The sequence below is a fragment of the Sus scrofa genome, chromosome 13 (genome assembly GCF_054392235.1).
Source record: "Sus scrofa isolate SSC_HxYL_T2T_F1_AM1 chromosome 13, Sscrofa_HxYL_maternal_Yorkshire_Landrace_v2.0, whole genome shotgun sequence".
In the NCBI taxonomy this organism is placed as follows: domain Eukaryota; kingdom Metazoa; phylum Chordata; class Mammalia; order Artiodactyla; family Suidae; genus Sus; species Sus scrofa.
In genome coordinates this window covers 44,314,606-44,342,128 of record NC_139395.1, presented here as the reverse complement: position 1 = coordinate 44,342,128, position 27,523 = coordinate 44,314,606, and the positions used below count along the sequence as shown (strand labels likewise).

Here is a 27,523-nt window from a genome sequence, read left to right as displayed (position 1 = left end):
GGGGGTGGTGGAAGTTGGGAGTGGAAGTGGAGAAGCCTTCTGGAAGAAAATCTTAGGAAGCTTTGATCTTGAAAGTTTAAATGTAGGAACAGCTTTTAAGTGCACTCACTTGAAGCCCATTTGTAACTCTAGAAATTATCATTCTTAAAAGCTTAGCTTCTTATCTATTCAGTTGTTTTACACCACCATTTGTACTATTTGCCTACTATAATTTATTATGTATCAGGCATTGGACTTTACTTATGAGGAAGGTACTATTATAAACTGTATTATAAAGATAAGGGGAGTTCCCGTCATGGCTCAGTGGTTAACGAATCCGACTAGGAACCATGAGGTTGCGAGTTTGATCCCTGGCCTTGCTCAGTGGATTAAGGATCTGGCGTTGCCATGAGCTGTGGTGTAGGTCACAGACTCGGCTTGGATCTGGCGTTGCTGTGGCTGTGGCGTAGGCCAGTGGCTATAGCTGCGATCAGACCCCTAGCCTGGGAACTTCCATATGCCTTGAGAGTGGCCCTAGAAAAGTCAAAAGCCAAAAAAAAAAAAAAATAAAAAATAAAGATAAGGAAACTGAAGCTTAGTTCTTAAATTAATTTGACTTAAATAAGATCACCCAGCTGGAATTAAGCACAGTAGAATTCTCTTTCTGCATATTTATGTTATATGAAGCTCAGGTCTTAAATAACTTGACTAAGATCAATAATTCTCTTTCTGTGTATTTGTGTCATATGGAAAATTAGCCCAACATAGTAGATACTTTGTAACTTTGAAACAAACAGCACCAGCTCCCTGGTCCCTGTGAAATACATGCTCTCTTGTCCAGTAGCCTCTCGTAATCACTAGATCCTTTATCCAGTGAGTACACAGTACTTACTTGCTGAGAAAGAGAGTCTAAGAGAGATGTCTTTGAAAAATTCCCTGGAATCCTCTTGGATTTTGGATATTTATACCCACTACATTTCTTCACCCAGAAATGGTGACATAAGATCAGATATCGGCAGCACATATGAAATCGGGACTGCTCTGGAGAGCCCAGGTTATTAGGCTACCCTTAGCTAGAACTGGAAGTGGTTTATTTGCAGAGAGAGAGAGTAGACTCTGAGTGCTCTCCTCCCAGTAAGTAACCCAGCACTGTCGTCTCAGATCGATGCTTTTCCCTAGAGGTGTAACTTGGCGCTCTAGAGCATTGCCCATGTCTGGGGCCTCAGGTCCCAGCAGACTTTTCATGCGATATGGGAATTCCTGTCTGTAAAGAACAGCCCCACTCCCTGGTCCAGACTCTGAAATCTCCTTTTAATCCACATGCTTCATGATTTTGTTTGTAAGAGAAATGTCCAGGCAGCTTCAAGAAGGGAATTTATTGGAGTTCCCATTGTGGCACAGTGGAAACGAATCTGACTAGGAACCACGAGGTTGCCAGTTCGATCCTTGTCCTTGCTTAATGGATTAAGGATCTGGCATTGCCCTGAGCTCTGGTGTAGGTCACAGACACAGCTCGGATCCCGTGTTGCTGTGGCTGTGGCATAGGCTGGCAGGTGTAGCTCCGATTCACCCCTAGCCTGGGAACTTCCATATGCCGTGGGTGCAGCCATAAAAAAGAGAGGAAAAAAAAAAGGAATTTATTATACAGACGCAGTAGTACCTCTTGGAGCCTGAGTCGCAAAAGCACCCAGACCCTGGGAAGGACCAGAACTGGAAGGAGAGGGCTGCCAAGAACCCTGGACGGCACTTTAGTCACCCGTCTGTCTTTCTGCAGGTGTCCACCCTCTTGTTTCCTAGCAGTTAGACGTCTCAGCTTTCCAGTGGCTGTGGTGGCCTCTGGAACTCAGATTTCCATGATTAGTTAGGATGCTCAGAAGAAAATGGATTCTGTCTTGGCCCTACCCCACCCCTGGGGAATGTCTGCTGGGTCTGCACTGCACTATCTTCTGAACTCGAGTCAGAACAGGGCTTTGTGGCACAAACATGGCTTTGTGGGGTCACAGATTTGAAGAGGAATAACCAGAAACAAACAAACAAACAAACAAACTTCTCTGAGTTTAGCTGTGGGAAGCCACTGCTCGGAACAGTTCAGGTTGCGACCTTGACTGGGTTGCAACCAGGAGGTCTGTTGAGGTCCTGCGAGTGTTTGCTGCTTGGTCACAGTCCCCTTGGGTCTGTGGGGACTGATTATTTTCTCCCCACTTTTTATTTGAGAAACTCCTGTTTCCCCATTCCATGTAGGCCCGGTGGGAATTATACAGTATCTGTTGCTTCGTGGCTGGCTTATTCCACTTAGCCTAATGTCCTCAAGGTTTATTCATGTTGTAGCATGTGTCAGCCCTTCCTTTTTAAGGCTCACTAGTGTTCTGTTCTGTGGGTAGACCACATTTTACTTATCCATTCATCTTTTGATGGACCCTTGGGTTGCTTCCACCTTTTGGCTATTATGAATAATGCTGCTATGAACATAAGCATACAACTGTCACTGCAAGATCCTGCTTTCAGCTCTTTTGGAATTGCTGGATCATATGATAATTTTATGGTTAATTTTTTTGCGGAACTGATATATTGTTTTCCACAGTAATTACACCATTTTACATTCCCACTAACAGTGTGCAGCTTCCATTCCTCCACATCCTCACCAACACTTGTTATATTCTGTTTTTTTTTTGATAATGGCCATCTTATGGATGTGAGGTGGTACCTCGTGGTAATTTTGATTGCATTTCCTTAGTGACAAGTGATGGTGGGCATATTTTCATGTGCTTATTGGCCACTTGTGTATTTTCTTTGGAGATTTCTATTGAATTTCTGCTTGAATATGACTACTCAAGCCCATTGCCCATTTTTCAATTCAGTTATTTATTTTTTGTTATTGAGTTATAGGAGTTCTTTATATATTCTAGATACAAATCTCTTGTCAGATATATGCCTTCTACATGGTTTCTCTCATTCCATGGGCTACCCTTTTGCTCTGTTAATTGTCATTTGATGTACAGGAGTTTTTTATTTTGATGTAATTCAATTTGTCTGTTTTTTGTTTTCATATATAAGTCATGTCCAAGAAATCACAGTCAAATCCGATGTCATAGTTTCCCCTATGTTTTCTTCTCAGAGGTTTATAGTTTTAGCCCTTATGTTTATGTCTTTGATCCATTTTGAGTTTATTTTTTTAAGTGGTATAAGGTAGGTGTCCAAATAGTTCATTCTTTTCCATGTGGACATCCAGTTTTGTTTGTGGAAAAGACTGTCCTTTCTCCATTGAATGGTCTTGCCACCCTTGTTGAAAATCATCTGACCACATATGCAAGAGTTTATTTCTTGGCTCTCTATTCTACTCCATTGGCCTATTGCTCTGTCTTTATGCCAGTACCACATTGTTTTGATAATTTTAGCTTTGTAGAAAATTTTGAAATGAGCAAGTGTGAGACCTCCAACTTTGTTCTTCTTTTTCAAGATTATTTTGGTTATTTGGAGTCCCTTGAGATTCCATATGAATTTTAGGACAGGTTTTTCTGTTTCTGTAAAAAAAATATCTTTAGGACTTTAATAGGATTGCATCGAATCTGTAGGTTGCTTTGGGTAGTATCGACATCTTACTATTAAATGTTTTAATCCATAAACATGGAATGTCTTTCCATTTATTTGTTTCTTCTTTAATTTCTTTCAGCAATGTTTTGTAGTTTTCAATGCACAAGTCTTTTTGCCTCTTAGGTTAAGTTAATTCCTAAGTATTTCATTATTTTTGATGCTATTACAAGTAGAATTGTTTTCATAATCTTTTTCAAAGTGTTCATAGTTGGTTTATTAGAAATGCAACTGATTTTTGCATGTTTGTTTTGTGTACTGCAACCTGTCTGAATTCATTTATTATTAGTTCTAACAGTTTCTTTTGTATGTGTGTGTAATCTTTTTTTTTTTTTTTGCCTTTTTGTCTCTTTGTCTTTTTCCAGGACCACAGCAGCATATGGAGGTTCCCAGACTAGGGGTCTAATCAGAGCTGTTGCTGCTGGCCTACAGCCAGAGCCACAGCAATGCGGGATCTGAGCCGCGCCTGCGACCTACACCACAGCTCACGGCAATGCAGGATCCTTAACCCACTGAGCGAGGCCGGGGATCAAACCCTCGTGGTTCCTAGTTGGATTCGTTAACCACTGAGCCACAACAGGAACTCCTATGTGTGTATAGTCTTTAGGTTTATCTGTATATAAGATGGTGCCATCTGTGAACAAAGTTATTTCCTTTGTCTTACCTAATTGCTCTGGCTAGATCTCTAGTACTCTGTTTAGTAGAAGTGGTGAAAGTATGCATTCTCTCCATTTGGGACTCCAATGATACACATTTTATTATTGTCCCACAGGTCCTTTTTTTTTTTTTTTTTTTTTTTAAAGAAAACTATTTTCTCTTTCTTGTTCAAATTTCCTTTTTTTTTTTTAAAGAAAACTATTTTCTCTTTCTTGTTCAAATTAGATAATTTTATTAACTATCTGCAACTTTACTGATCTTTTTCTCTGTATTTTCCATTCTGCTGTTGAGCTCATCCAGTGTTATTTGTGTTGTTTGTTTACTTTGGTTATTGTAGCTTTCATTTCTAAAAGTCCATTTGGCTCTTCTTCCTATCTTTTATTTCTTTGCTGATATTTTTTACTTCTCCCATTTGTTTAAAGAGTGCTTGAAATTGCTTATTGAAGCACTCATATAACTGCTTTAAAAAACCTTTATGTTGAAACCATAATTTCAACACCTATGCCATCTCAGTACTGGTGTCTGTTGATTATCCTTGAGGTTATCTTGGCTCTTGGTGTGAGTAATTTTGAACTGTATCCTGGACATTTTGAGTACAGTGTTAAGAGACTCTCTTTCCTTTTTAATGTATCTGTTTTATCAGGAAGCCCATCTGTTTATGTTAAGGATATACATCCTGGCCCAGTTTTGTGGGCTGTGTCTGAAATGTCAATTATTCCTCAAAGCCTTTTGTGGACTGCAGCATGTGGATTTCCCACCAGCCAATTTGAAACCTGGGCAGTATTCTACACCATGGTTCCACTCCCAAAGTTTTTGCTGTGTTGATCTGGGTCAGTTTTGTAAGTGGGATGTGTCCAGGACTTGATACACAGATTTAAAGCATCTCATTCTGCTATGGACTGAATTGTGTCCCCTCCTCAATTTATGTGTTGAAGCCTCAACCCTTAACCTGATCGTTTTTGGAAATGAAGCCTTTGGAAGGTAATTAGGTTTAGATAAGATCATGCAGGTAAGGTCCTCATTTTGGGATTAGTGTCCTTAAAAGAAAGACACCAGAGAGCTTGGTCTTTCCCTTACTTTCTCCATTTCTCTCCTTCTTTCTCCTCATGCCCTGTGAGGACACAGTGAGAAGCAGCCATCTACTAGACAGGAAGGAGATCTCTCCAGAAACCAAATGTGCTGCTGATTGGGTCTTGGACTTCAACCCTCTAGTAACCATGAGAAAAGGCACTCATGCTTCTCTCTTCCCATCTCTCCCACAGTCCCTGCTGCCAGTGCACTGAGGACCTGTTGGCCTCAGTGCAGTGTAGGCCTTCTTGCCTCTTGGGAGACATCTGCTGAAGCTCCTACTGGCCTCCCTACCTCTGTCCTCCCAACTTTCTGTGCACGGTAATCCTCCTGAACCATGGTCATTATGGCACTCCCCTGGCCAACGCCCTTCAGTGGCTTCCTGTGCTCTTGGGAAAAGCCCAGATTCTCAGGCAGCAAGGTCCTTATGCAGATTTCTGCAGATTCAGTTCTTGCCACACTTTCTCCTCACTCCCCTTTCAGCTTAGCTAAATGTATTCCCTCAAGGTACACAGAACCTGAGCCCCGAATCTCACCTTCACTGGATCATGTTACTTGGGCTTAACTAGTCTGTTCTGTTTTTTCTTTTTTTCTTTTTTTTTAAGAATAGTTCTAGGGGGAGTTCCTGTTGTGGCTCAGTAGTGAATGAATCTGACTAGGAATGATGAGGTCGCAGGTTCAATCCTGGGCCTTGCTCAGTGGGTTAAGGATCTGGCGTTGCTGTGAGCTGTGGTGTAGGTTGAAGACATGGCTCAGATCCCCCACGGCTGTGGCTGGGGCGTAGGCTAGTGGCTATAGCTCCAATTAGACCCCTAGCCTGGGAACCTCCATATGCCTCGGGTACGGCCCTAGAAAAGACAAAAAAAAAAAAAATAGTCCTGGGGGTTCATGTTTATTTGTGTTTGATCCAGAGCCCTGCCCAAGGGCAAGGGCACAGCTCTGAGTGGTGGGCAGGAAAACCAGTATCTTACTCCCCACTGAATTCAGTCTCTGTTACTCTACCAACCCAAACTGCTCCCACCCCACCGTAGTCTACCAAAGAAGGTAAAATGGCTCAAGGACACATTGTGCTGCCCCCTCAACAGTCTGAGTGTCAGACTCAGAGAGTGGGACGTATTTGAAGTTCTGCCCATTAGTTCCACAACAAAAAATAAGCAGTGGCCGAGACAGGAACAAAGATGCTGGCGGTTGTGCATCTTGCTAGGTCTTTATAGCTGTAACTAGAGTGTTCTTAAGAAGCCCTTCCTAGGCCAGAGTGGGTTCCCATCTCAGGTGGGCACTTTTGCCTGCTGTGGCTCCCAGTGCTATTGAGTCCCTCACTCTTGTTGCCTTGGCTTTTCTACCATCTTCCTGATATTGTAGCCCCTAGAGCCATCACTTCTGGTTTCCTCTGCTCTATTTGGTTGTATAGCACAGTGCCTGGCATGTGGTGAATGAATAAATGCACCACAAATCATCTCCTGTATTTTCTGCCTCACTCAACTGCATTTAGATTCCAGCAGCAGTGTTTTGCATTTCATGATGCCTTTGCTTCTGAGAGTCTCTTAGCCTGTGAGCCTTGTCTTTTCTTCTTCCTCTAATTAATTCCTAAATCCCTCCTATACCCAACAAAAATTCCTCTTTTATCAAAATACACTCAAATGAATCTGATTTGGATTCGTAGTTTATTAATTGAATTGAATCCCAGATTGCATGAGAGACCATAGCAGAAAGGAGGCCTCTGGGGCCTGTGTCCTGGATCATATAAGTGTGGGCCCTGAGGAAGCTCTCTCATCTGGGCTCCTTTGGCCGTGGGTGGAAGCACTATGTGGCACACCAGAGCATTCAGAGGACTGGAAAATCATACTTGCCACAGTTCAGAACTGCCTGGGCGGTGCTCTGTGTTTGCTGGTAACATTGCCCCCTGAATGTATAAGGCTTTGCAGGTGCTACCTACAACCATCATGTACATAAATCTCTCGGCTCCTTTGGTCTGGTTGGAAGGAAACTGTTGCCCCAGGCCTAGTTACAGTTTGCACTTTTAGAAGCAGGACCTGAGAGATAGCTAGGCAGTGACAGTGGTATTTTAAAGTCCAGAATCTGTGACAGGTACTTTGTTAGGGTTGCCAGATGTACTTTAGCTGATCTAGCAGAGAGCTAGCCAGTGCCAACATGTGGAGATTTAAAACAAAGCAGTAAAGGAGTTTCCTGGTAGCTCAGTGGGTTAAAGATCTGGCATTGTCACTGCTGGGTCTCAGCTGTGGTGCAGGTTCAGTCCCTGGCCCAGAAACTTCTACATGCCTTGGGCATGTCCAAAAAAATAGATAAAATAAAGCCGTAAAATGAAGAACTTGCATACCACAATGGCATGGCAACCAAGTTTTATTAAAATTATCCTGATCTTATTGAATGGTTCTATTTCAAAATGTTTTTGAATAAGCCACTTAAGTCCATGTGAAGAAAAAATATTAGATCAATTAATTTGCAAACCTTATTTTAATGACTATTTACAATATTTTTATTTCTGCATATAGGTGCATTTCTCTTCTCATGAGAAGAAAACAAGACAAAGGATTACATGATGCTGTTTCCTAGAAATGCGGAGCAATACTACTGTGCAGTGTTTCAGGTATGACCATGAAGATTGTCCCCCCTCATGTGCTTAGAATTTTCAAATATTGGGATTTCAAAAATAGAAGATAATTATATGGAAATAAAGTATGGTGTATGGAGCTTTGATGTTAAGTAACCTCATCTTTAGAGACATTGGGGATAATATCCTGGCCTCCATGCTGACTTGGCTAATAATTCCCACCTAGTGTTGGGGAAGGATTCACAGGTAAATCCCCTCCCAGGTGGGGGAAACAATGGTATGGGATCTGTTTGGGAGTAGCAAAGGGAGTAAGGGATTTGCACTGGTTTCTCCTGGCAGAGTGACCTCAGTAGTGTATTCTTTTGTGTCAGTGAAGCTCTTGGCCAACATTTGCCCGCTTTTCTGTCTCATCTGGATTGTTCCGTAGTCTCAGCTTTGTTTCCAGTTTCTGCTTCCATTCTTCTCTGAGCCTAAAAATAGAAACAAAACACACACAAATGGAGCATTCATCTCCATGGCTTTTGGTTTAGGGAAGCTTCCTTCCCTTTTATTCTGAAGAGGAGTGTGTGTGTGTGTGTGTGTATGTGTGTTCAGATTTTTCAAATATATACAGAGGACTTGCACATTTAAATATATACATATTTGAACTCTCATGTTCATCTAGTATTCTAAATTCTCTGAACTTTCCTTTAAAAGTGCAATATCTGGAGTTCCCGTCGTGGCGCAGTGGTTAACGAATCCGACTAGGAACCATGAGGTTGCGGTTCGATCCCTGCCCTTGCTCAGTGGGTTAGCGATCTGGCGTTGCCGTGAGCTGTGGTGTAGGTTGCAGACGCGGCTCGGATCCCGCGTTGCTGTGGCTCTGGCGTAGGCCGGTGGCTACAGCTCCGATTCGACCCCTAGCCTGGGAACCTCCATATGCCGCGGGAGCGGCCCAAGAAATAGCAACAATAACAACAACAACAACAACAACAAAAAGACAAAAGACCAAAAAAATTAAAATAAAAAAAATAAAAGTGCAATATCTTTAAAATATAGGAGGAAAAAAGCCCTATCAGTCTGGAATTGTTTACCCAGCAAAGGTATCTTTCAGAAACAGAGGTGAAGTAAAGTTGTTTTCAGATGTGCAAAATCTGAAAGAACGCATCACTAGCAGACTGATACTACATGACATGTTAAAGGAAGTTCTTCAAGCAAATGGAAAATGACACCACCTGGAAATCTTCACAGTGGGATAAAGAACACCTGGAAAGGCAGCTATGTATGTGCATATTAATACTACTTTTTTTCTTACTATTTAAGTCTCCCTTTAAAGGAAAACCAGGAAGTTCCCTTGTGGTGAAGCAGCTTAAGGATCCAGTGTTGCCGAAGCTGTGGCACAGGTTGCAGCTGCAGTAAGGGTTTGATCCCTTGCCTGGGAAATTCCACATATCACAGGCATGGCCAAAAAATAAAAAAGATGATAAGTGGGAGTTCCCGTCGTGGCGCAGTGGTTAACGAATCCGACTAGGAACCATGAGGTTGTGGGTTCGATCCCTGCCCTTGCTCAGTGGGTTAACGATCCGGCGTTGCCGTGAGCTGTGGTGTAGGTTGCAGACGCGGCTCGGATCCCGAGTTGCTGTGGCTCTGGCGTAGGCCGGTGGCTACAGCTCCGATTCAACCCCTAGCCTGGGAATCTCCATATGCCGCGGGAGCGGCCCAAGAAATAGCAACAACAACAACAACAACAAAAAAAGACAAAAAAAAAAAAAAAAAAAAAAAAAAAAAAAAAAAAAAAAAAAAAAAAAAAAAAAAGATGATAAGTGATTCAAAGCAAAACTGTTAATGATGTAATGTGGGCTTTATAATATATGTGGAAGTCAAATTGTGTTTTATGCAATATCACAAAGGCCGGGAGGAGAGAATAGGACTATACGATTGATTGTAAGATTCTTACCCTCTGCAGGAAATGATGTGATAAATTTACAAGGTATATATATATATATATATATATATATATACACACACACACACACACACACATCCCAAAGCAACCACTAAGATAACACACAAAGACATAGTTTAAAAGCCAACAGAGGAGGTTCCTTTGTGGCACAGCTGGTTAAGGATCCAATGTTGTCACTGCAGTGGCTTGGGTTGCTGCTATGGCACAAGTTCAATCCCTGACCTGGGAACTTCCCCATGCCATGGGTGTGACCAAAAAAAAAAAAAAAAAAAAGTCAACAGAGGAGATAAAGTGAAATAAAAAATATGTAATTAATCCAAAAGAAGGTGTAAAAAGAAAGGGAATAAAGGACAGATGAGAGAAATAGGAGACAAATAGCAAGATAGTAGATTTAAACCCAATTGTATCAATTAATGTTGATATAAATAATCCAACTGAAATGCAAAGGTTGACAGATTGGATTTAAACATATCCAAATATATGTTGCTTATAAGAAACTGACTTTAAATACAAAGACACAAATAGGTTAAAAGTAAAAAATAGGAAAATATCCCATCTTAACTCTAATCAAAACTGAAGTGGTTACGCTAACATTAGACAAGGTAGAGTTCATAACAAATAATATTACCAAAGAGAAAGAGGGTTGTTTTGCAATAAAGGGGTTAATTCATCTAGAAGATATAATAATCCTAAACATTTATGTACCTAATACAGAGCTTAAAAATACATGAAACAAAATATTATAGAACTGGAAAGAGAAATAGAGAAATTCATAATTATAATTGAAGATTTTTTTGTTTGTTTTGGCTTTTTAGGACCTCATCAGCGGCATATGGAAGTTCCCACGTTAGGGGTTGAATTGGAGCTACGGCTGCCGGCCTACACCACAGCCACAGCAACACCAGATCCAAGCTGCATCTGCAGCTTACACCACAGCTCATGGCAACGCCAGATCCCTGGCCCACTGAGCGAGGCCAGGGATCGAACCCACATCCTCATAGGTACCATTTGGATTCGTTTCTGCTGTGCTATAGTGGGAACTCCCTTATAATTCAAGATTTTGGTACCCATATTTCAACATAAAACAAGTAAACAAGAAGTCAATAAGAATATAATTGAACAACACTATCAACCAACTGTTCCCCACTAATTAAAGACAGTAACTCCCCAACATCCCTCTTATTTCTCTTAGTGTCTGTTTCTCTACGATGAAAATAACAAGGAGGAAACGGAGGCACAGAGAGACTTGCTCTTCCTTTGACATCTCGATGCTGCTATGTTCAAACCTGGATTAAATGTGAGTAAGTCAGAGGGAGGGGAACTGACATTTGGGGGCCAGCCTTGGACCCTGCCCCATGCTGTGTGCCTTTTCTTATGTGAGCCTCAGGACAGCCTAATGAACCAGGACTGTCTTCTCCAATTATGAAGGGACAATGTGGAGTAGTGGTGAGGAGCAGAGATCCTCTGGAGCCGGGTGACCCGGGTCCAAATCAGAAGAAATAGGAGAAGGATAAATAGGAAGTTGGAGTCTTGCCACCCCACAAGCATCTTTTTTGCAGTCATTTGTTATGTGTGTAGACAGAGACTGCACACATATATTTTAATGTTTTAACAAAGCACAGTTTTCTTCAGAGCCCATTTGGTTCACCCCTTGGCTTACTCCTTGCTTGGAGCAAGGGTTTTGCATCATCCTCAGGCCAGTTTTACTCCACCTCGGGCCTTCTATGGACTTCCCCATGGAACACACACTTGTCCCAGGACTCAGTGTGGCCTCTGGTGTGCAGCATGCTGAGTGGCCTGGCCTGGGAGGAGGAAGATGGCAAGGACTGCAGAAATGACTGGCCACATGACTCAGTTCTCTGAGAATCCCTGGATAAGATGCCCTACTCAATACTTCAGTGCGGAGGACAGCCTGCTTTTACTTGCCTGTGGCCAGGAATATGGCTGAGCAGGTGTCTGCACATGGAATAGGCTGGGTTTCCCTCTAGGGCTCAGGATGGGGTGTTGGAAGGCAAACAGTGGGTTTAACTCTTGTGAGTTAATTCATATTCTCATCCCAGCAACCATGGACTAACAGTTTGGAGTCATGGGCTCTGCTATTGGGCCAGCACACACCTGTGCCACCACCCTCTGGCCACACACTAGCTGTGTCAGTGAACAGACAGCAGCTGGGCTGTTCCCTGCGAGGGGATGGAGAACTGAGCCTTTTCTTGTGGCCTGTGGGTGACTCCCTGCAGCCACTAGGAGGCAGTATGTAAGAGGGTGGTGCTGTGCCACTATTTCCACAGAGACTGCAACCCTGGTTTGCTCCTGTGAGTAGCTGCTCTCCACTGACTCACTCGGCTAGAACAGGGATGCACACCAGAGTGCTGAAAGCCCGTTGGCCCTCCTCCCAGAACCATGCAGGACATCCTGTGTCTTTACCCAAACAAGTACTGAGAATTGGTCACTGTCTCCTTTGCTTGCTCTTCTTGGATATATCTGCTGACCTACTCCCTAAATTTAGTGTAACCCTCACGCACTAGAAATGGTGACAGAGAGGAGAGAGTTTTCTGTTTATAGAGATAAGAACTAGAGTATACATTTGTTAACTTCAAAGAATTTTAAAAGTTACTGCCTATAACCATGGATGGTGACAGGACTCCATGCATAGAAAATTAAAATAATTTTGTCCTCTAGGATGCCTATCTGGCATTTTTCTGAAATAAATTTGGCTTTTAAAAACAGGTAAGCAAAGGTGATTATGATATGCCCATGTTGGTTTATGGATCATAGCTCTGGTGGGGGGGGCATGTTGCTGGTGGGAGAGGCTATGTGTGGCGGGAAGAGGGTGTATGGAGATTTTCTACTTTCTGCTCAGTTTTGCTGTGAACCTAAAACTGCTCTAAAAATTAATCTATATTTAAAATTAATTAATTTTAAAACGTTTAAAATTTTAAACGAGCCACGTACTTTCTCAGTGCACTTCTACCCAGGCGATGTTCTTCTGACTCTCGGTAGTAAGTCTGCTTGCCAATTTCCCTTTCCCAGAAGCGTTTGAGCTCGTGACAGGTGTTCCGGCAGAAGACCTCTCGGCGGACGTACTGATTGTTCATCCCCTGAAAAAGAAGATATCAGCTGAACCCTCATAGAACATGCTCCCTTAGACTTTGGAAGGTACAGACTGTTTGAATCTAGACCCTGCCATTTACCTGAGGGGACCCGAGTCAGGCACAGAACCTCACGAGAAGGATACAGTGGTTTGTTGATGGGTTACAGAGGTGTGACTGCAGAAGCTCCCTGCTGGAGCTTGGCATGTCATAGGCACCCTGGAAAGTGCCCTCTATCCTTCCTTCCTCCTCACAGAAGAATGGCTTCTCAGCTTTTTATCAGCAGGTGGTGTGTGCCAGGCACTTTATGCCCAGGTCTCTTTAGCTATCACCACATCCCCTTCCTCATTTTATAGATGAGACATTTGAGAAGTGACAGAACTTGTGCGTGGTCCCACAACCATAAGTGGCATAAGGCAGGCTGTGTATTCTGAATGTTTTCAAGCCCTTTACTTTACTAAAAAGGTTTGTCGCAGATAATGGTCCCAACGTCTGACACATCCAAGCAACCAACTTGGAGGTGTGCGCATGTGTGCGTGTGCGTGTGTTTGTCCCTGTGCATGTGTGGATGCTTGTGTATGGAGTCATACATGTCAGACTCTCAAGAATACTCACTTTTTACATGAAGAGACCCATTCCCAACTCCCAGACCTCAGTGGGTCCAGCAGACAGGTCAAAATCACAGGCTGGAGGGTGAAAGTGGGTGTGGGAAAAGGCTAAGGCTACTGCAAATGTCCAGGGAGAGGCTATGACCAGGTGATAGAAGCAAGGGTAATGAAGAGTGGATGGATTCACAGGGATTCTGGAGGTGGTAAGCTACATGTGGAACGTGAAGGTGAAAGATGTCAGTGGAGGTGCCCTGGCTGTGCGTGTGCAAATGTGGGCCACCTGGGAGGAGGGCTGCAGAGAGGGACCTTGAGCAGTGCTGGACAGTTTGAGTTGCCTGGGTGCTGACGTCCAAGGGGAAATACTGAAGTCAGGAATCAGCATGAGGGTCTGGATCACAGCTCTCTCAGAAAGACTGAGCGAGCAGTGGGCATGGTGGGAGTAGAGAGGGGTTCGAAGCCAGGTGTTCACTCCAGACCTGTTCATCCATTCACTTGATGCACCTTCTATTTGATGATAGATTCTCCAGGCCTCGGTTTCCTCATCTTTAAAATTTCTCTGAAGATTAAATTTGATCACGAATATGAAAGTGTTTTGCAGTTTATAAAGTTCTGAATAAATATAACTTTTGTAGTTCTAAAACCTCAAATTTGTATAGGGTATAGTACTATAATTAACAGTAAGTAAGTATCACAACTGCCCCAACTTTCTTTATAGAGGCAGGAGATAATTCTACTTCTCTTCTCTATTCTTTCTGGATCCATGTCTGTTGACCTTGACTGACCTTGAAATCACTTGGGGAGATTTACAAAAAACTGATGCCAGGGCTCCCTCCCCAGGGAGTCTGATTTCATCAGCCTGGGATGTAGCCTGGGCATCAGGATTTTTTAAAGCTTCCCCTGTGATTTTAACATGCAGCCAAAGACAGTCTCTGATCCTGTCCTCTTGTGTGATGGTCACGTCTGAGTTCAGAGCTGGCCTCTGGGAGGCTGAGGTGGTAAGGGCTGGGCATAGGGATGTCACAAGCAGAGCCATTGTGTAGTGTAAGCACTATTTCCCATTTTGCCTGTAAGAAAGTTGAGTAGCAATTTGACTTTATGACTTTATCGAGGGCATGCAGCGGGTAAGTGGGGCAGCTGTCATATTCAGGGCCCAGACCCCATCCACTGCCCCCAGCTGTCCCCTAAGGAAGAATAAAGTGACTTTCTTACCTCCTGGAAGTGCTCAGTGATCTCATACTTTCCTGACAGGATAGTGAGATCCAACTGACTTTTCAGTAAGCCCACAGAGCAGAATTTTTGGGAAACAGTGATTATCCCATGTTATATTTAAATATATTAAAGCATGTACTGGTGCTCAAAAAAATTTTTTTTTTTTTTGTCTTTTTGCCTTTTCTAGGGCCACTCCTGTGGCACATGGAGGTTCCCAGGCTAGGGGTCTAATCGGAGCTGTAGCCGCCGACCTATGAGAGAGCCATAGCAACGCAGGATCCGAGCTGTGTCTGCAACCTATACCACAGCTCATGGCAATGCCAGATCCTTAACCCACTGAGCAAGGCCAAGGATCGAACCCGCAACCTCATGGTTCCTAGTCGGATTCGTTAACCACTGAGCCACCACGGGAACTCCAAAAAATTTTTTGTTGAATTGAATAAATTCCCCACCCCCCACCCCCGAAGCTTCCAAGTTATCTTTATCCCGAAGAGCTGGCCTGGAAGTGGCTGTGGTCCCTTTGGCAGTGCTTCAGGCATTGAGGGGAAGGTCTGTGGGGCCAGCGAGGGGCACCCTGGAGTCACCTGGCCTGGTCTAAGGACCTTAGGGTGTTTTCTTGGGGCAGCAACATGGAGGATGAGGGGTAGGAGCACCCAGGGTGCATAAAGTGGACCATGCATAGGCTTGTGGTGAGAGCCCCACAGAAGCAGCGTGGCAGAAGCAGATGGGGTGGCCTGGGGTCCAGGTGGGAGAGAGGACTGACTGCAAAGAGGCCTGGGGAATTTACAGGGTTGTGGAAATATTCTCTATCTTGTTTCTCATGGTGGCTGCACAACTGTATACAATTGCCAAAACTTTCCAAACTATATACTTAAAACAGGTGAATTTTAGTTTACATAAGTAATTCCTCAATAAACATAGAGAAAAAAATGTCTTCTGTCCTTGGACAAGAGATTTATCCAACTTCCCAGGCTTTAACCTCCTGGGAGACTCAGCATCTCATTGTTAAGGTGTAGCCCATTCCTTCATTGATAATAGACCTTTCTAGAAGCATTTGTGTTTTGGTTTTCTGGCTTCCAAAATGAGGACAGGTGCACTACCTGGCAGAAATGTGACGAGGGAGATATCAATAGTTGGTAAGCCCTTTGGAAACTTGGGATTGTCCTTGATAAATAAACAGTTCTATTCCTCTGTATCTGCTCAGCCAAGAACACCATCCACCAGACTGCACTCCTATTGAGAGAATGAGTAATATTCCGTCCAGTCAATTATCCGCAACTCAGAAAAGCCATAACTCCAGTGACAACTGTGAACTTTACTTCCCAAAATTAATTAGTGCTTAAAGAGAACAGTAGCATGTGGCACCTTCACAGAGTTCGCTCAAAATATATTGAAACTTTTACCATCTGTGAGGCATGTATACTGCATAAGAGGATGACTGATGTTAGTGAGTCAGCTGAAATAAAGGCACATTTGTCCACGGTGAGTGCTGAATGCTGTACCAACCAGTTAATTTCCCAAGTCTCTAGTTACTCAGTAAACCCAAACTGAGGAATGTGAGAGTTGTTTTTTTTTTTTTTTTTTTAAAGAATTTTGGCTTATACTATTATTCCTGTGACTTCCGGCTAGTGTGACTCATTCACATCCCAGCCCACCATGTGTGCTGTCAATGCACTTCTTGCATATTCATTACCTCATAAGAGCAACTATTTTGTGGTTATTTTTCACATTTCAAATATCATGAGGATCATGGCTTGAAATAGATTTCCAATTCCAGATAAAAGGGAAGATACATACTCTACCCTGTCTCTCCAAGGAATGCATCTCTAAAGCCTGGATAGAACGCTCAGTGCAACTATTTGTGGACTTTGAGAAGTAAACAGTAGCAAGTAGATTGGAGAAGAAGAACAGAAGTCTAATTACGATTGAATTGTGCTAAGTTTTCTGTTTGTATTTTAGTATCCCCATTTTAGACTCAAGGCAACAGGAAACCCAGAAGTAGAAACGTGGACAAAGAGAACTCCAAGAAGCCCTCTGATTCTGGGGAGGAAGGAGACTCCTAATACTCAGGGCCTGAGGGAATTCACTTGTTTTCCTTTTTTCTATTCTTTCAGGTCTCCAGGAAATTCCAAAGTGAGGGAGGCTTGGCAGCAATAATGGAACTGACTGACAACAGAGCCTGCAGAGACACAAAACCTGAGGGCAGCAAAACTTGGTCTGATGGAGGAGCTGAGATTGTACCAAGTGGAGGGGACCCTTGCTGCTTTTCTCTCTCTGTCCTCTCATCCTGTGTCCCCAGATGTGATTGCAGCCACCAGAAGTGCACAGCAGAGCAGGTAACCAAAGCCTCAAGTTTCTGGCCAAAGGACTGAAAAAGGAGAGTTCAGAGGATTGGAAATAACCAAGGATACCATGGAGGTGGGTGGATCTTAGGAAAGAGACTCCTTAAAAATTGCTCATGTGTTCCTAGGCTGGCCTCTCGGCTGAGCATTTGTGGATCTGATTGATCCCAAAGAGCAGAACTTGGTAGAGAGGAAATCACCACAGAGTTCTTCTAATGATGATGAGAAACATCGTTAGCCAACTAGATCTAAGTATAATTTATAGATAGATCTCCGTCCAATGACGACTGAATACAGACTTAAGTGTACATGAAGCAAATCAAAAAAATTTCCAAAAGTAGTGAGTATAGCAAAAATGTAGGATATGAGTTTAATGCACAGAAATTAGTATATGCTACCAATGGTCAATTGGAAATTGCAATTTAAAGCCCAATACCAGGAATTCCGGCCATGGCTCAGTGGTAATGAACCCAACTAGTATCCATGAGGATGCGGATTCCATCCCTGACCTTGCTAAGTGAGTTAAGGATCCAGTGTTGTCATGAGCTGTGATGTAGGTCGCAGAAGCAGTTCGCATCCTGCATTGCTCTGGCTGTGGCGTAGGCCAGCAGCTACAGCTCCGATTCAACCCCTAGCCTGGGAACTTCCAAGTGCCATGGATGCAGCCCTAAAAAGCAAAAACAAACAAAACAAACAAACAAAAAAACGAAGAAAAACAAGTGCACTATACCATTAACAGTAACTCCCCCAAATTAAATACTTAGGTATAGATCAAACATATACAAAATATGGTTGCTAAAAACTATAAAATGCTGATGAATGAAATAAAAGAAAATTTCAATAAGTGGAGAGACATATCATGTTAATGGATTGGAAGACAATACAGCAGACACAGCAGTTCTCCCAAAATTAATCTATAGATTTATTGCAACTCTAATAAAAATCCAAATTGGATTTTTTTATATATAAAGACAAACTGATTGTAATATTTATATGGAAAGGCAAAAGAAGTAGAGTTACTAAAATACTCTTGAAAATGAAGAATGAAGTTGAAGGAATCACACTATCTGATTTAAAACTTGCCACAAAGCTGCAATAGTGAAGACATGTGGTGTTGGCAAAAGGAAAGACACATCACAAATGTCTCAACAGGCAGCGTTGGAACAACAGGCTACCAATATGCAAAAAAAAAGAGAAGCACCTAAATTCCACAGCTTATACAAAAATTAACTCAGGAGTTCCCGTCGTGGCGCAGTGGTTAACGAATCCGACTAGGAACCATGAGGTTGTGGGTTCGGTCCCTGGCCTTGCTCAGTGGGTTAACGATCCGGCGTTGCCGTGAGCTGTGGTGTAGGTTGCAGACGCAGCTTGGATCCCATGTTGCTGTGGCTCTGGCGTAGGCCGGTGGCTACAGCTCCAACTGGACCCCTAGCCTGGGAACCTCCATATGCCGCGGGAGCGGCCCAAAGAAATAGCAAAAGACAAAAAAAAAAAAAGAAATTAACTCAAAAGGATTATAGATCTAATGTAAAATGTGAAACCATAAAGATTTTAAGAGAAAACATAGGAGAAGTTTTTTTTGTGGCTTGGCGCTAGAAGAAGAACAGAAGTCCAATTACGATTGGATTGTGCTAAGTTTTCTGTTTGTATTTTAGTATCCCCAGTTTAGACTCAAGGCAACAGGAAACCCAGAAGTAGAAGCGTGGGTTTCTTAAACATGACACCAAAAGCACAATCCATAGAAGGAATTAATAAATCAGGCTTCATCAACATTAAAAAGTTTTGCTCTGCAAAAGGGAATGAAAGGACAAGATACAAACTGAGAAAAAACATTCGCAGCTCACATATACAATAAAGGACTGTGTCCAGAATTTATGAAAAACTCTGAAAACAATGAGAGGAAGCGAGGACCCAGTTAAAAAACAGGCAAAACACTTTAGCAGACACTTCACCATAGAGGATGCATAGTTATCACATAAATGCATGAAAAGGTGTTGAACATCATTAGCCACTAGGGAAATACAAATTAAATGAAAAGTACAAAGGTATCACTACATCTTTATAAGCATGGCATATATATATGTGTGTGTGATGAAATTGTCCACACACACACATATATATACTATATATATACACACACACACACACAATAACAGCTGCTAGAGAGGAGAGGTGTGGGGCAGTTGGAACCCTCATACATGATAACTTATAGAGCTAAACATCTTCCCACCATATGACCCAGCAATCCCATTCCTATTTTTAGCCTAGAGAAATGCAAACTTGTGTTCTAGCAAAAAGCTGTCCACAGTTCTATTTGTAATTGCCCAAAAGAAGAGACAACCAACAGTCTTTCAATGTGTGAATAATTGTTGAACGTCCATAGAATAGAACACTGTGCCGCAATAAGAAGGAACATACTATTGATACTTTCAACAATTTAGATGAATCTCAAAGGCATTTATGCTGAGCGGAAGAAGCCAATCTCAATAGACTATATATCCTCTAAGATTCCATTTATATGACATTCTCGAAAAGACAAAGCTTTAATAATTGCCTGGGGTTGGAGGTAGGGGGAGAACATAACTGCAAAGCCATAACATGAGGAAATTTGGTGTGTGTATGTGTGTGTGATGAAATTGTTCTGTGTCCTGATTGTGATGGTGGTTACACAGAGCTGAATGTGTGATCGATTCATAGAACTGAGTACACCACAGAAGAGTCATTTTGCTCTATGTTAATATAAAAATTAAAACTTAAAAATAGACCAGAAATAGTTTTAGTAAAATGTATTTTGACGTTTTGCTGATTTGATAAGATTCAATCACTGAGAAGTCTAAAGGCTATTTTCCATCCCTGAAACACCACTGAAGTCCACTCCTCAATTGTCACGTGAACCAGGAGCACCTGGGAGTTGTTATGAATGCAAAATTTATCAAAACCAAAATCAATCCAAATCTACATTTAGCTTGATCCCCTAGATCATTTACATGCATAGGAAAGTTTAAGAAGCTCTGCTTCAGAATTACCAAGACCAGAATTTAGTACATCCTCTTAAGCATCAGTCTTCTGAGGAGCCCATTACGGCTGAGCATCTCTGTTTGAAACTTCCTGAGGGTATTTGTTCCTCCAGGGGTTTTAGCCTCTCTCCTTCAATACGCTCTGTTTTTCTTTACAGGAATTCATCTTATCAGAGCCTTGGTACGTGAACACTGGCACTGATTTTTGGCTTTCTCACAGAGTTCAACTTGTTTTGAATGTATCACTTAAATTTACAAAGTAGAGAAAACCCTTATTAAGATTTTTAGATCATTCTCAAGCAGATACAAGGTGAGAATTCAGAAGGAAAGGTGAACCCCAGTGGCTGAAAAAGACAGTAACAAGGAGTATACCTATCACTTCCCCCAAGAGGTGCAAGATGAACTTCCATCCCAGGCACACCCGAGTTCAACATCCTTTACCTTTGAAATGAATCTGCTGCTGTCTTGAGAGGATGGTAAAGAGGGTGAGTATTGCAGCTCTAGGGGTTGCAAAGGCCACGGCCTTTTCCTGAAATCTCAGGGCCTCAACCCTTTATATGTGGAGTTGAGATATTTCAGAAATGCCTCAACCTTTCAAGGTTACAGGCACCAAATTAGTAGCAGAATCACAGAGATTTCATTTCAGGGATACGGTGACCTCTCTCCTGGTGAAAAATAGCCCCTCTTGCCTGTTTCCCCCACCCACCCCAGGGCAGGGGAGCTTCTGCTCTGGCAGGCCCTGAAAGGACCATGACTTGGCTAGAACCAAAGTTATTATTCAGATCATGCTCTGGCTTATCCATGAGCTCGAACCTGCTGTGCATCAGGCACAGCTGCCCTCTGCCCTTCAGAGGGTGAACGAGCCTGGAAAGTGTGACAAGTCACACTTTGGGGTCACTTTACAGGATGACTTAGAGAGGCGTGTTGCCCTTTGGAGCCACTAATCTACACAGGGAGCTTGGTGATGACATTTCACAGTTTCCTTAGTTCCCCTCCAGCGGGAGCAAGAACTGGACACCAATGACCAGTAAAGGTATTAAATGGAGAAGGGCTTCTCAGTTGAAAGGGGCCTTCAAGCCATTTCAAGCTTCTTGAAATGGCTTGTTCTTAGGTTAAATGCTTCATATGGTCCCTGTCTGAAAACAGTCAGTTATCCTCAGACCCTGCTAGACTACTAATAAGCATGTTTGTAACTTAGCTACGTGAGTTTTTCAGGGCCAAGTTGAAACCTCCATTGCAAAATCTGAGGGCCATGAAGCAAGGTGGAATAGCAGATGTTGAATCTGCAGAGGTGTTTTAATAAGCTTTCTCCCCCCAGTGTGACTGCCTAGTGGAGCAGCAGAACCAGAACATGCAGTGGAGGTTTTTGCATCAGGGAAAGAGGGAGGCAGACTTGGAAGGCACTCTTCAAAGCATCAGCTATTCAAAATGATAGCAAGAACAGTGCTGATACCACTGGACCATATATACAGGTAAAAATACCCATTTTGCTTTTAGTGTTCTGCTGAAACATGTCATATGCAAACAGAAAGAGTAAGGTTAAAAAAGCTGGTAAAGTATTTCAGCTGTCATACCCTTTTCCTCTGTGGATTTAAATCCACTATGGATTTAAAAGAAATCCACAGTGGAACAATTTTTTTTTTTTTTTTGTCTTTTTGCCTTTTCTAGGGCTGCCTCCGTGGCATATGGAGATTCCCAGGCTAAGGGTCTAATTGGAGCCGTAGCCACCAGCCTAAGCCAGAGCCACAGCAACTCGGGATCCGAGCCACATCTGCAACCTACGCCACAGCTCATGGCCACTTAACCCACTGAGCAAGGCCAGGGATCGAACCCGCAACCTCATGGTTCCTAGTCGGATTCGTTGACCACTGCGCCACGACGGGAACTCCCGCAGTGGAACAATATTTAAAAGGTGAAAATTTTACTTGAAAGGTTTTCTTCACTGACATGCTAAATGCTGGGGTAACATTTTTTTTTTTTTTTTCGGCTGTGCTTGCAGCTTATAGAAATTCCCTGGCCAGGGATTAAACCTGTGCCACAGCGATCCAAGCCAATGCAGTGACAATTCTGGAACCCAAACAGCTGTACCATAAGAGAACTCCAATGGGAAAACATCTTTGGTTATAAGAGTTTCCTCAAATTTTTTTGAAGCCGTCATCAAGTCCTTTAAGAAAAAAACTTATCCAATTAAGCTTCTGAAGTGTTGCTACTTTCCCTGTGCTCACAAGTGATCTGAAAACCTACTTAATCCCCTAGCATGGAATTTCACAGCCTCCATAATTTGTTTATTTCAAAGGACAAACATTTGTGATCTTCCTAATTTGATTGAATTTTTTTTTTTTCATTTTAGGGCCACACCCTCAGCATATGGAAGTTCCCAGGCTAGAGGTAGAAATGAGAGCTATAACAGCCAGCCTACACTACAGCCACAGTAACTCGGGATCCGAGCCCCATCTGCGACCTACATCACAGCTCAAGGATGCCCAACCCACTGAGGAAGGCCAGGGATCGAACCCACATCCTCATGGATACTAGCCAGATTCATTTCTGCTGCGCCACAACGAGAACTCCTCAACTGAATTTTGAATTGACAACACAGAGTAGAAAGATAGTTTATTGATAAATGTTATGTGATTGATAACATTGATAACATTGCTGAACTGCTGACTTCACCAACCCCAAAGGCTCCCAATCTTAGGAACTCATAAAAAGTAACATAAATTTCCTTTATGGTCTAAGTCAGTTGAGGTGTTCTTTCACATCTTTCTTCCTAGAATATGACCTATTATTTCTCCTTTTCTCTGTTTTCTACATTTTTTTCTTCCTCCCCTTTCTGGTAAGGCTTCTGCACACACTGACTCAGTCAGGCATATTGGAAAGGGCGTATACTTGGAGGGACTGGATTTGGTTGTCAGCCCTGTCACTAGTCAACCCAGACTAGTTAATTAGTTTTGCTAAGTTTCAGCTTCTTCATTGTAGAATAGGAACGATAAGACCTGTAGAGAGATATAATAATGGTAAATAATTTTTTATTAGTATTGTAAGTAACAACTAACATTTACTCTTTCTAGGTATATGGTACTGTTCTGAGCTTTATATGTACAAATAGTATGGAGTACATTGTACACCTGTGGTAAAGGTCTATCACCATGCCCATTTCAGAGATAAGAAAATGCAGGCACAAAAGAGTAAGCAGCATCTTTTGTGAGGTCTTATCGATAGGAAATGACAGATTGGGGTTTGAACCCAAGCAGCTGACTTGAAAGCCCCTAATCCAGTGTGAGCTCCAGCACTGAGTGCTGACCCCATGATTTAAGGTCACACTCAGGCATCTATGGATCTCTGCCCTGTGCTTCCATTATCTGTTCCCCTGAGATGTGTTATAGGGGGAAAGGGGTTAAGACTTCATACAAAGCTGTAGGAGCTGCCAGATAAGGTGAGATGAGGGGACAACACTCAGGCCAGACTCCCAAGAGGACATCTCTTGAGAGCAGAGGTCATGACGGTGTCAGCAGGGCAGCCCACACAAGCTCTGTCAGAGGCTTGCTCTTTTCTGGTTTTGAACTTTTTCTTTTGGAATAATTAAAGATTCACAGAGAGTTGCAAAGAAATGCACAGGGTGGTTCTATGTACTCTTCACCCAGTTTCCCCCCAGAATTAGCATAACTGACTTGCATAACTACAGTACCATAGCACAACCAGGAAATGACAGGGAAGCCAAACAAGCTTCTTTGAATTTAACCAGTTTCATATGCATTTGTGTGTATATGTCTGTAGCTCTAAGTTTTAGCATATGTGCAGATTTGTGTGTCTACCATCACAGTCAAAATACAGACTTATTCCATTGTGAGGGTCCCTTATGTTGTCCTTTTATAATCACAGTCATTTCCCTCCTTCTCTCTACCCACAACCTCTGGCCACTCACTAATTTGTTCTCTTTTTTTCAGGGCTGTACCCGTGGCATATGGAAGTTCCCAGGCTAGGAGTTGAATCAAAGCTGCAGCTGCCAGCCTACACCACAGTCACAGCAAGGCCAGATCTGAGCCACATCTGCAACCTACACCACAGCTCACGGGAACGCTGGATCCTTAACCTACTGAGTGAGGCCAGGGATTGAACCTGCATCTTCAAGGATACTAGTCAGGTTTGTAACCCACTGAGCCACAACAGGAAATCCTTAATTTTTTTTTTTAATGTTTTAATTCCCACTTCATTTTTTAAAAATTCATTATAATATAGTTGACTTACAATGCTGTATTAGTTTTAGGTGTATGGCAAAATGAATCAGTTATACATATATTCATTCTTTTTTCCCGTATTGGTTATTACAGACTATTGAGTAGATTTCCTTTTGCTATTCAGTAGTTCCTTGTTAATTATCTATTTTATATACATGAGTGTGTATATGTTATTCCTAGCCCCCTAATTTATCCCTCCCCACTATAGTTTCCCCTATGGTAATCGTAAGTTTGATTTTGAAATCTGTGTTTGTTTCTGTTTTATAGGTAAGTTCTTTTGTATTTTTTTAAAATTAGATTCCACATATAAATGATATCGTGATATTTGTCTGTCTGTCTAACTTACCTCACTTAGTATGGTAATCACTAGGCCCATCCATATTGCTGCAAATGGCATTATTTTATGGTTCTTTTTTATGGCTGAGTAATATTCCATTGTATATATGTACCCCATCTTCTTTATCCATTCCTCTGTTGATGAACATTTAGGTTGTTTCCATGTCTTGGCTATTGTAAATAGTGCTGCAATGAACATTGGGGTGCATGTAACTTTTTGAATTATGGTTTTCTCCAGATATATGCCCAGGAGTGGGATTGTTGGATCATATGGTAGCTCTATTTAGATTTTTAAAGAACATCCAGGAGTTCCCGTCGTGGCTCAGTGGTTAATGAATCCGACTAGGAACCATGAAGTTGCGGGTTTGATCCCTGGCCTTGCTTGGTGGGTTAAGGATCTGGCGTTGCCGTGCGCTGTGGTGTAGGTCACAGATGCAGTTCGGATCCCGCGTTGCTGTGGCTCTGGTGTAGGCCAGCAGCTACAGCTCCAATTAGACCCCTAGCCTGGGAACCTCCATATGTCACAGGAGCGGCCCTAGAAAAGGCAAAAAGACAAAAAAAAAAAAGGAAAAGAACATCCATACTGTTCTCCATAGTGGCTGTACCAATTTACATTCCCAGGGACAGTGTAGGAAGGTTCCCTTTTCTCCACACCCTCTTTAGCATTTGTTGTTTGTAGACTTTTTTAAAAAAAATTTTCTGGCCACACCCATGGCATGTGGAAGTTCCTGGGCCAGGGATTAAATCGAAGCCACCACTGTGACCTAGGCTGCAGTTGTAGCAATGCCAGATCCTTTAATCCTAGCCATCAAACCTGCACCTCCTCAGCAACCTGAGCCACTGTGGTCAAATTCTTAACCCACTGTGCCACAGTGGGAACTCCTATGAGCTGTTTAAAAGTAAGTTGCAGGAGTTCCCACTGTGGTGCCTTGTGTTAAGGATCTGGCATTGCTGCAGCTGCAGTGTAAGTTGCAGCTACAGCTCAGATCAGTCCCTACCTCGGGAACTTCCATATGTCATGGGTGAATCCAAAAAAAAAAAAAAAAAAAGTTGCAAACATCATGCCCCTTTTCTTCTAAGTACATTATACTTCACTATGTATCTCCTAAGAACAAGGACAGTCACCTATATAACCACCATGTAGTCAAAATGAGGAAATTTAACAATTTATTATCTTAGATACAAATGTTTTTCAGATTTTCTCAGTGCACCTATAGCAGTTTCCCACTCCCCCACCCTGGGATCCAATCCCATCTCATACATACACTGCATTACTTGTCATGTCTCTTTAGCCTCCATAACCTGGAACACTTCCTTCCTTGACCTCTTAATTAATGAATTAATTTAGGTCCTCCATCACACTGACAGTTTTTAATACTATAGGTCAGTATTTGTAGAACACCCCTCCACTTGGTTTTGTTTGCTATCTTATCGTCATTTGAATCGGATTATGGATTTTTGGCCTAAGTGGCACTGAAGTGACGTTTCCTGTTCAGGGCACCCAGCGGAACGCACAGATAGCCATTTGTTTCAGTGTTGGTGGTGTCAGTGTTGATCATTGATCTGGGTGGTGTCTGCCAGTTTTATCCACTGTAGAGTTATTACTTCTCCCTTTATAATTAATAAGTACTTTGAGGGAACCCTATAGACTATGTAAGTATCTTATTGCTCATCAAACTTTCAGCCTCCAGTTTAGGCATCCACTAATGACTCCTGCCTGTAACATTTTTTATTATAATGTTTGCAACTATAATTTTCTAATTCCATTTTTCCTTCTACATATATTAGTTGGCATTCTACGGTAGAGTTTACTCTTCTCATCTATCAGTCTATTGGCCTGTCTATATATTGTCAGTGTGGACTCACAGATTATTATTTTACCAATGGATTATAATTCATTGCTATCACTTAAAATTTTGATGCCCAGATTGTTGCAGATTTGGCCAGGGAGGGGCCTCTTCAAGCTGGCTTCTATGTCTTTTGACACATTCCTATCCTTCTTTGAGCATCTCCTTACTTTTTTTTTTTTTTTTTTTTTCTTTTTTTGGCCACCCTGCAGCATATGGAGTTCCCAGGCCAGAGATCAGATCCAAGCTGTAGTGGAGACCTAAGCTGCAGCTGCAGCAACACCAGATCCTTAACCCATTGTGCCAGGCCGGGGATTGAACCTACATTCCGGCACTCCCAAGATGCTGTGGATTCCGTTACGCCACAGTGGGAACTCCTTTTTTTTTTTTTTTTTTTTCTTTTTCATTTCCTTACTTTTTGGCACAAGATATTCCCGCTCATCATGTACTTTTCCTGCCCCAGCCCTGGAATCAGCCATTTCTCTTTGGACCTCTGACTCCTTTTAGTGGAGAAAGGTGTTAATATCCCAAGACCCAGGTGCTAGGTGTGCTTATTGCAATAGAGGGTCACAGCTTCTGAGCCCACTCAGCACCTGGGATTCAGGCTTTCTGACATGAGTTATGGGGATACTGCAGAGCCTGTTGCTGCTGGGTTGGTTTCCAGTCATATCTGTTGCTAAGACAGCCCAATACAGTAGAAATGCATCATTTTCTGAGTTGAGGGTTTCAACAACTTCCTCCTTGAACTTGGCCTGGCCAAGTAGGGTAGCTGTCAGAGCCGTGCGGCTGAAGTTGTCCATGGAGGACGGGAGAGAAGCAGGGACCACAGCCCGAGGAGAAGACTCGTGAAATGCCTATCAGGCAGAGCATGTGGACAATATAACTGCTGTGCTCCTCACACAGCTCCTGTCCCAGAAGAGGCCCTAATAGATGGAGATGTTGTTGCTCCTGTTGTTGTTGTTGTTGTCATACAAAGTCTTTTCTTCTTTCTCCTTTCCTGAAAATAAGGGATTTGGACTGATTCAAAA

The 27,523-nt window shown here is 42.5% G+C and overlaps 1 protein-coding gene and 1 long non-coding RNA gene across 2 annotated transcripts in view; one reads left to right on the top strand and one right to left on the bottom strand.

Annotated features, from left to right (window-relative positions):
- The window catches only part of LOC146397293 (uncharacterized), a 34,466-nt gene extending 11,650 nt beyond the window's left edge, over positions 1-22,816 (top strand). The window contains exons 2-10 of the long non-coding RNA XR_014822954.1: positions 7,806-7,900; positions 8,987-9,125; positions 11,002-11,106; positions 12,840-12,965; positions 16,830-17,133; positions 20,233-20,255; positions 20,464-20,559; positions 21,393-21,546; positions 22,074-22,816. This is a non-coding gene — a long non-coding RNA (uncharacterized LOC146397293). The remainder of the gene's footprint in view (positions 1-7,805; positions 7,901-8,986; positions 9,126-11,001; positions 11,107-12,839; positions 12,966-16,829; positions 17,134-20,232; positions 20,256-20,463; positions 20,560-21,392; positions 21,547-22,073) is intronic.
- FAM240A (family with sequence similarity 240 member A) lies at positions 7,894-20,590 on the bottom strand. The gene is made up of 3 exons (XM_013981588.3): positions 20,516-20,590; positions 12,762-12,907; positions 7,894-8,334 (listed from the first exon to the last, which is right to left on the bottom strand). The coding sequence occupies exons 2-3, from the start codon at positions 12,902-12,904 to the stop codon at positions 8,232-8,234; spliced, it is 246 nt and encodes an 81-aa protein (XP_013837042.1). The 5' UTR covers positions 12,905-12,907; positions 20,516-20,590; the 3' UTR covers positions 7,894-8,231.
- Positions 22,817-27,523: the final 4,707 nt, after the last annotated feature.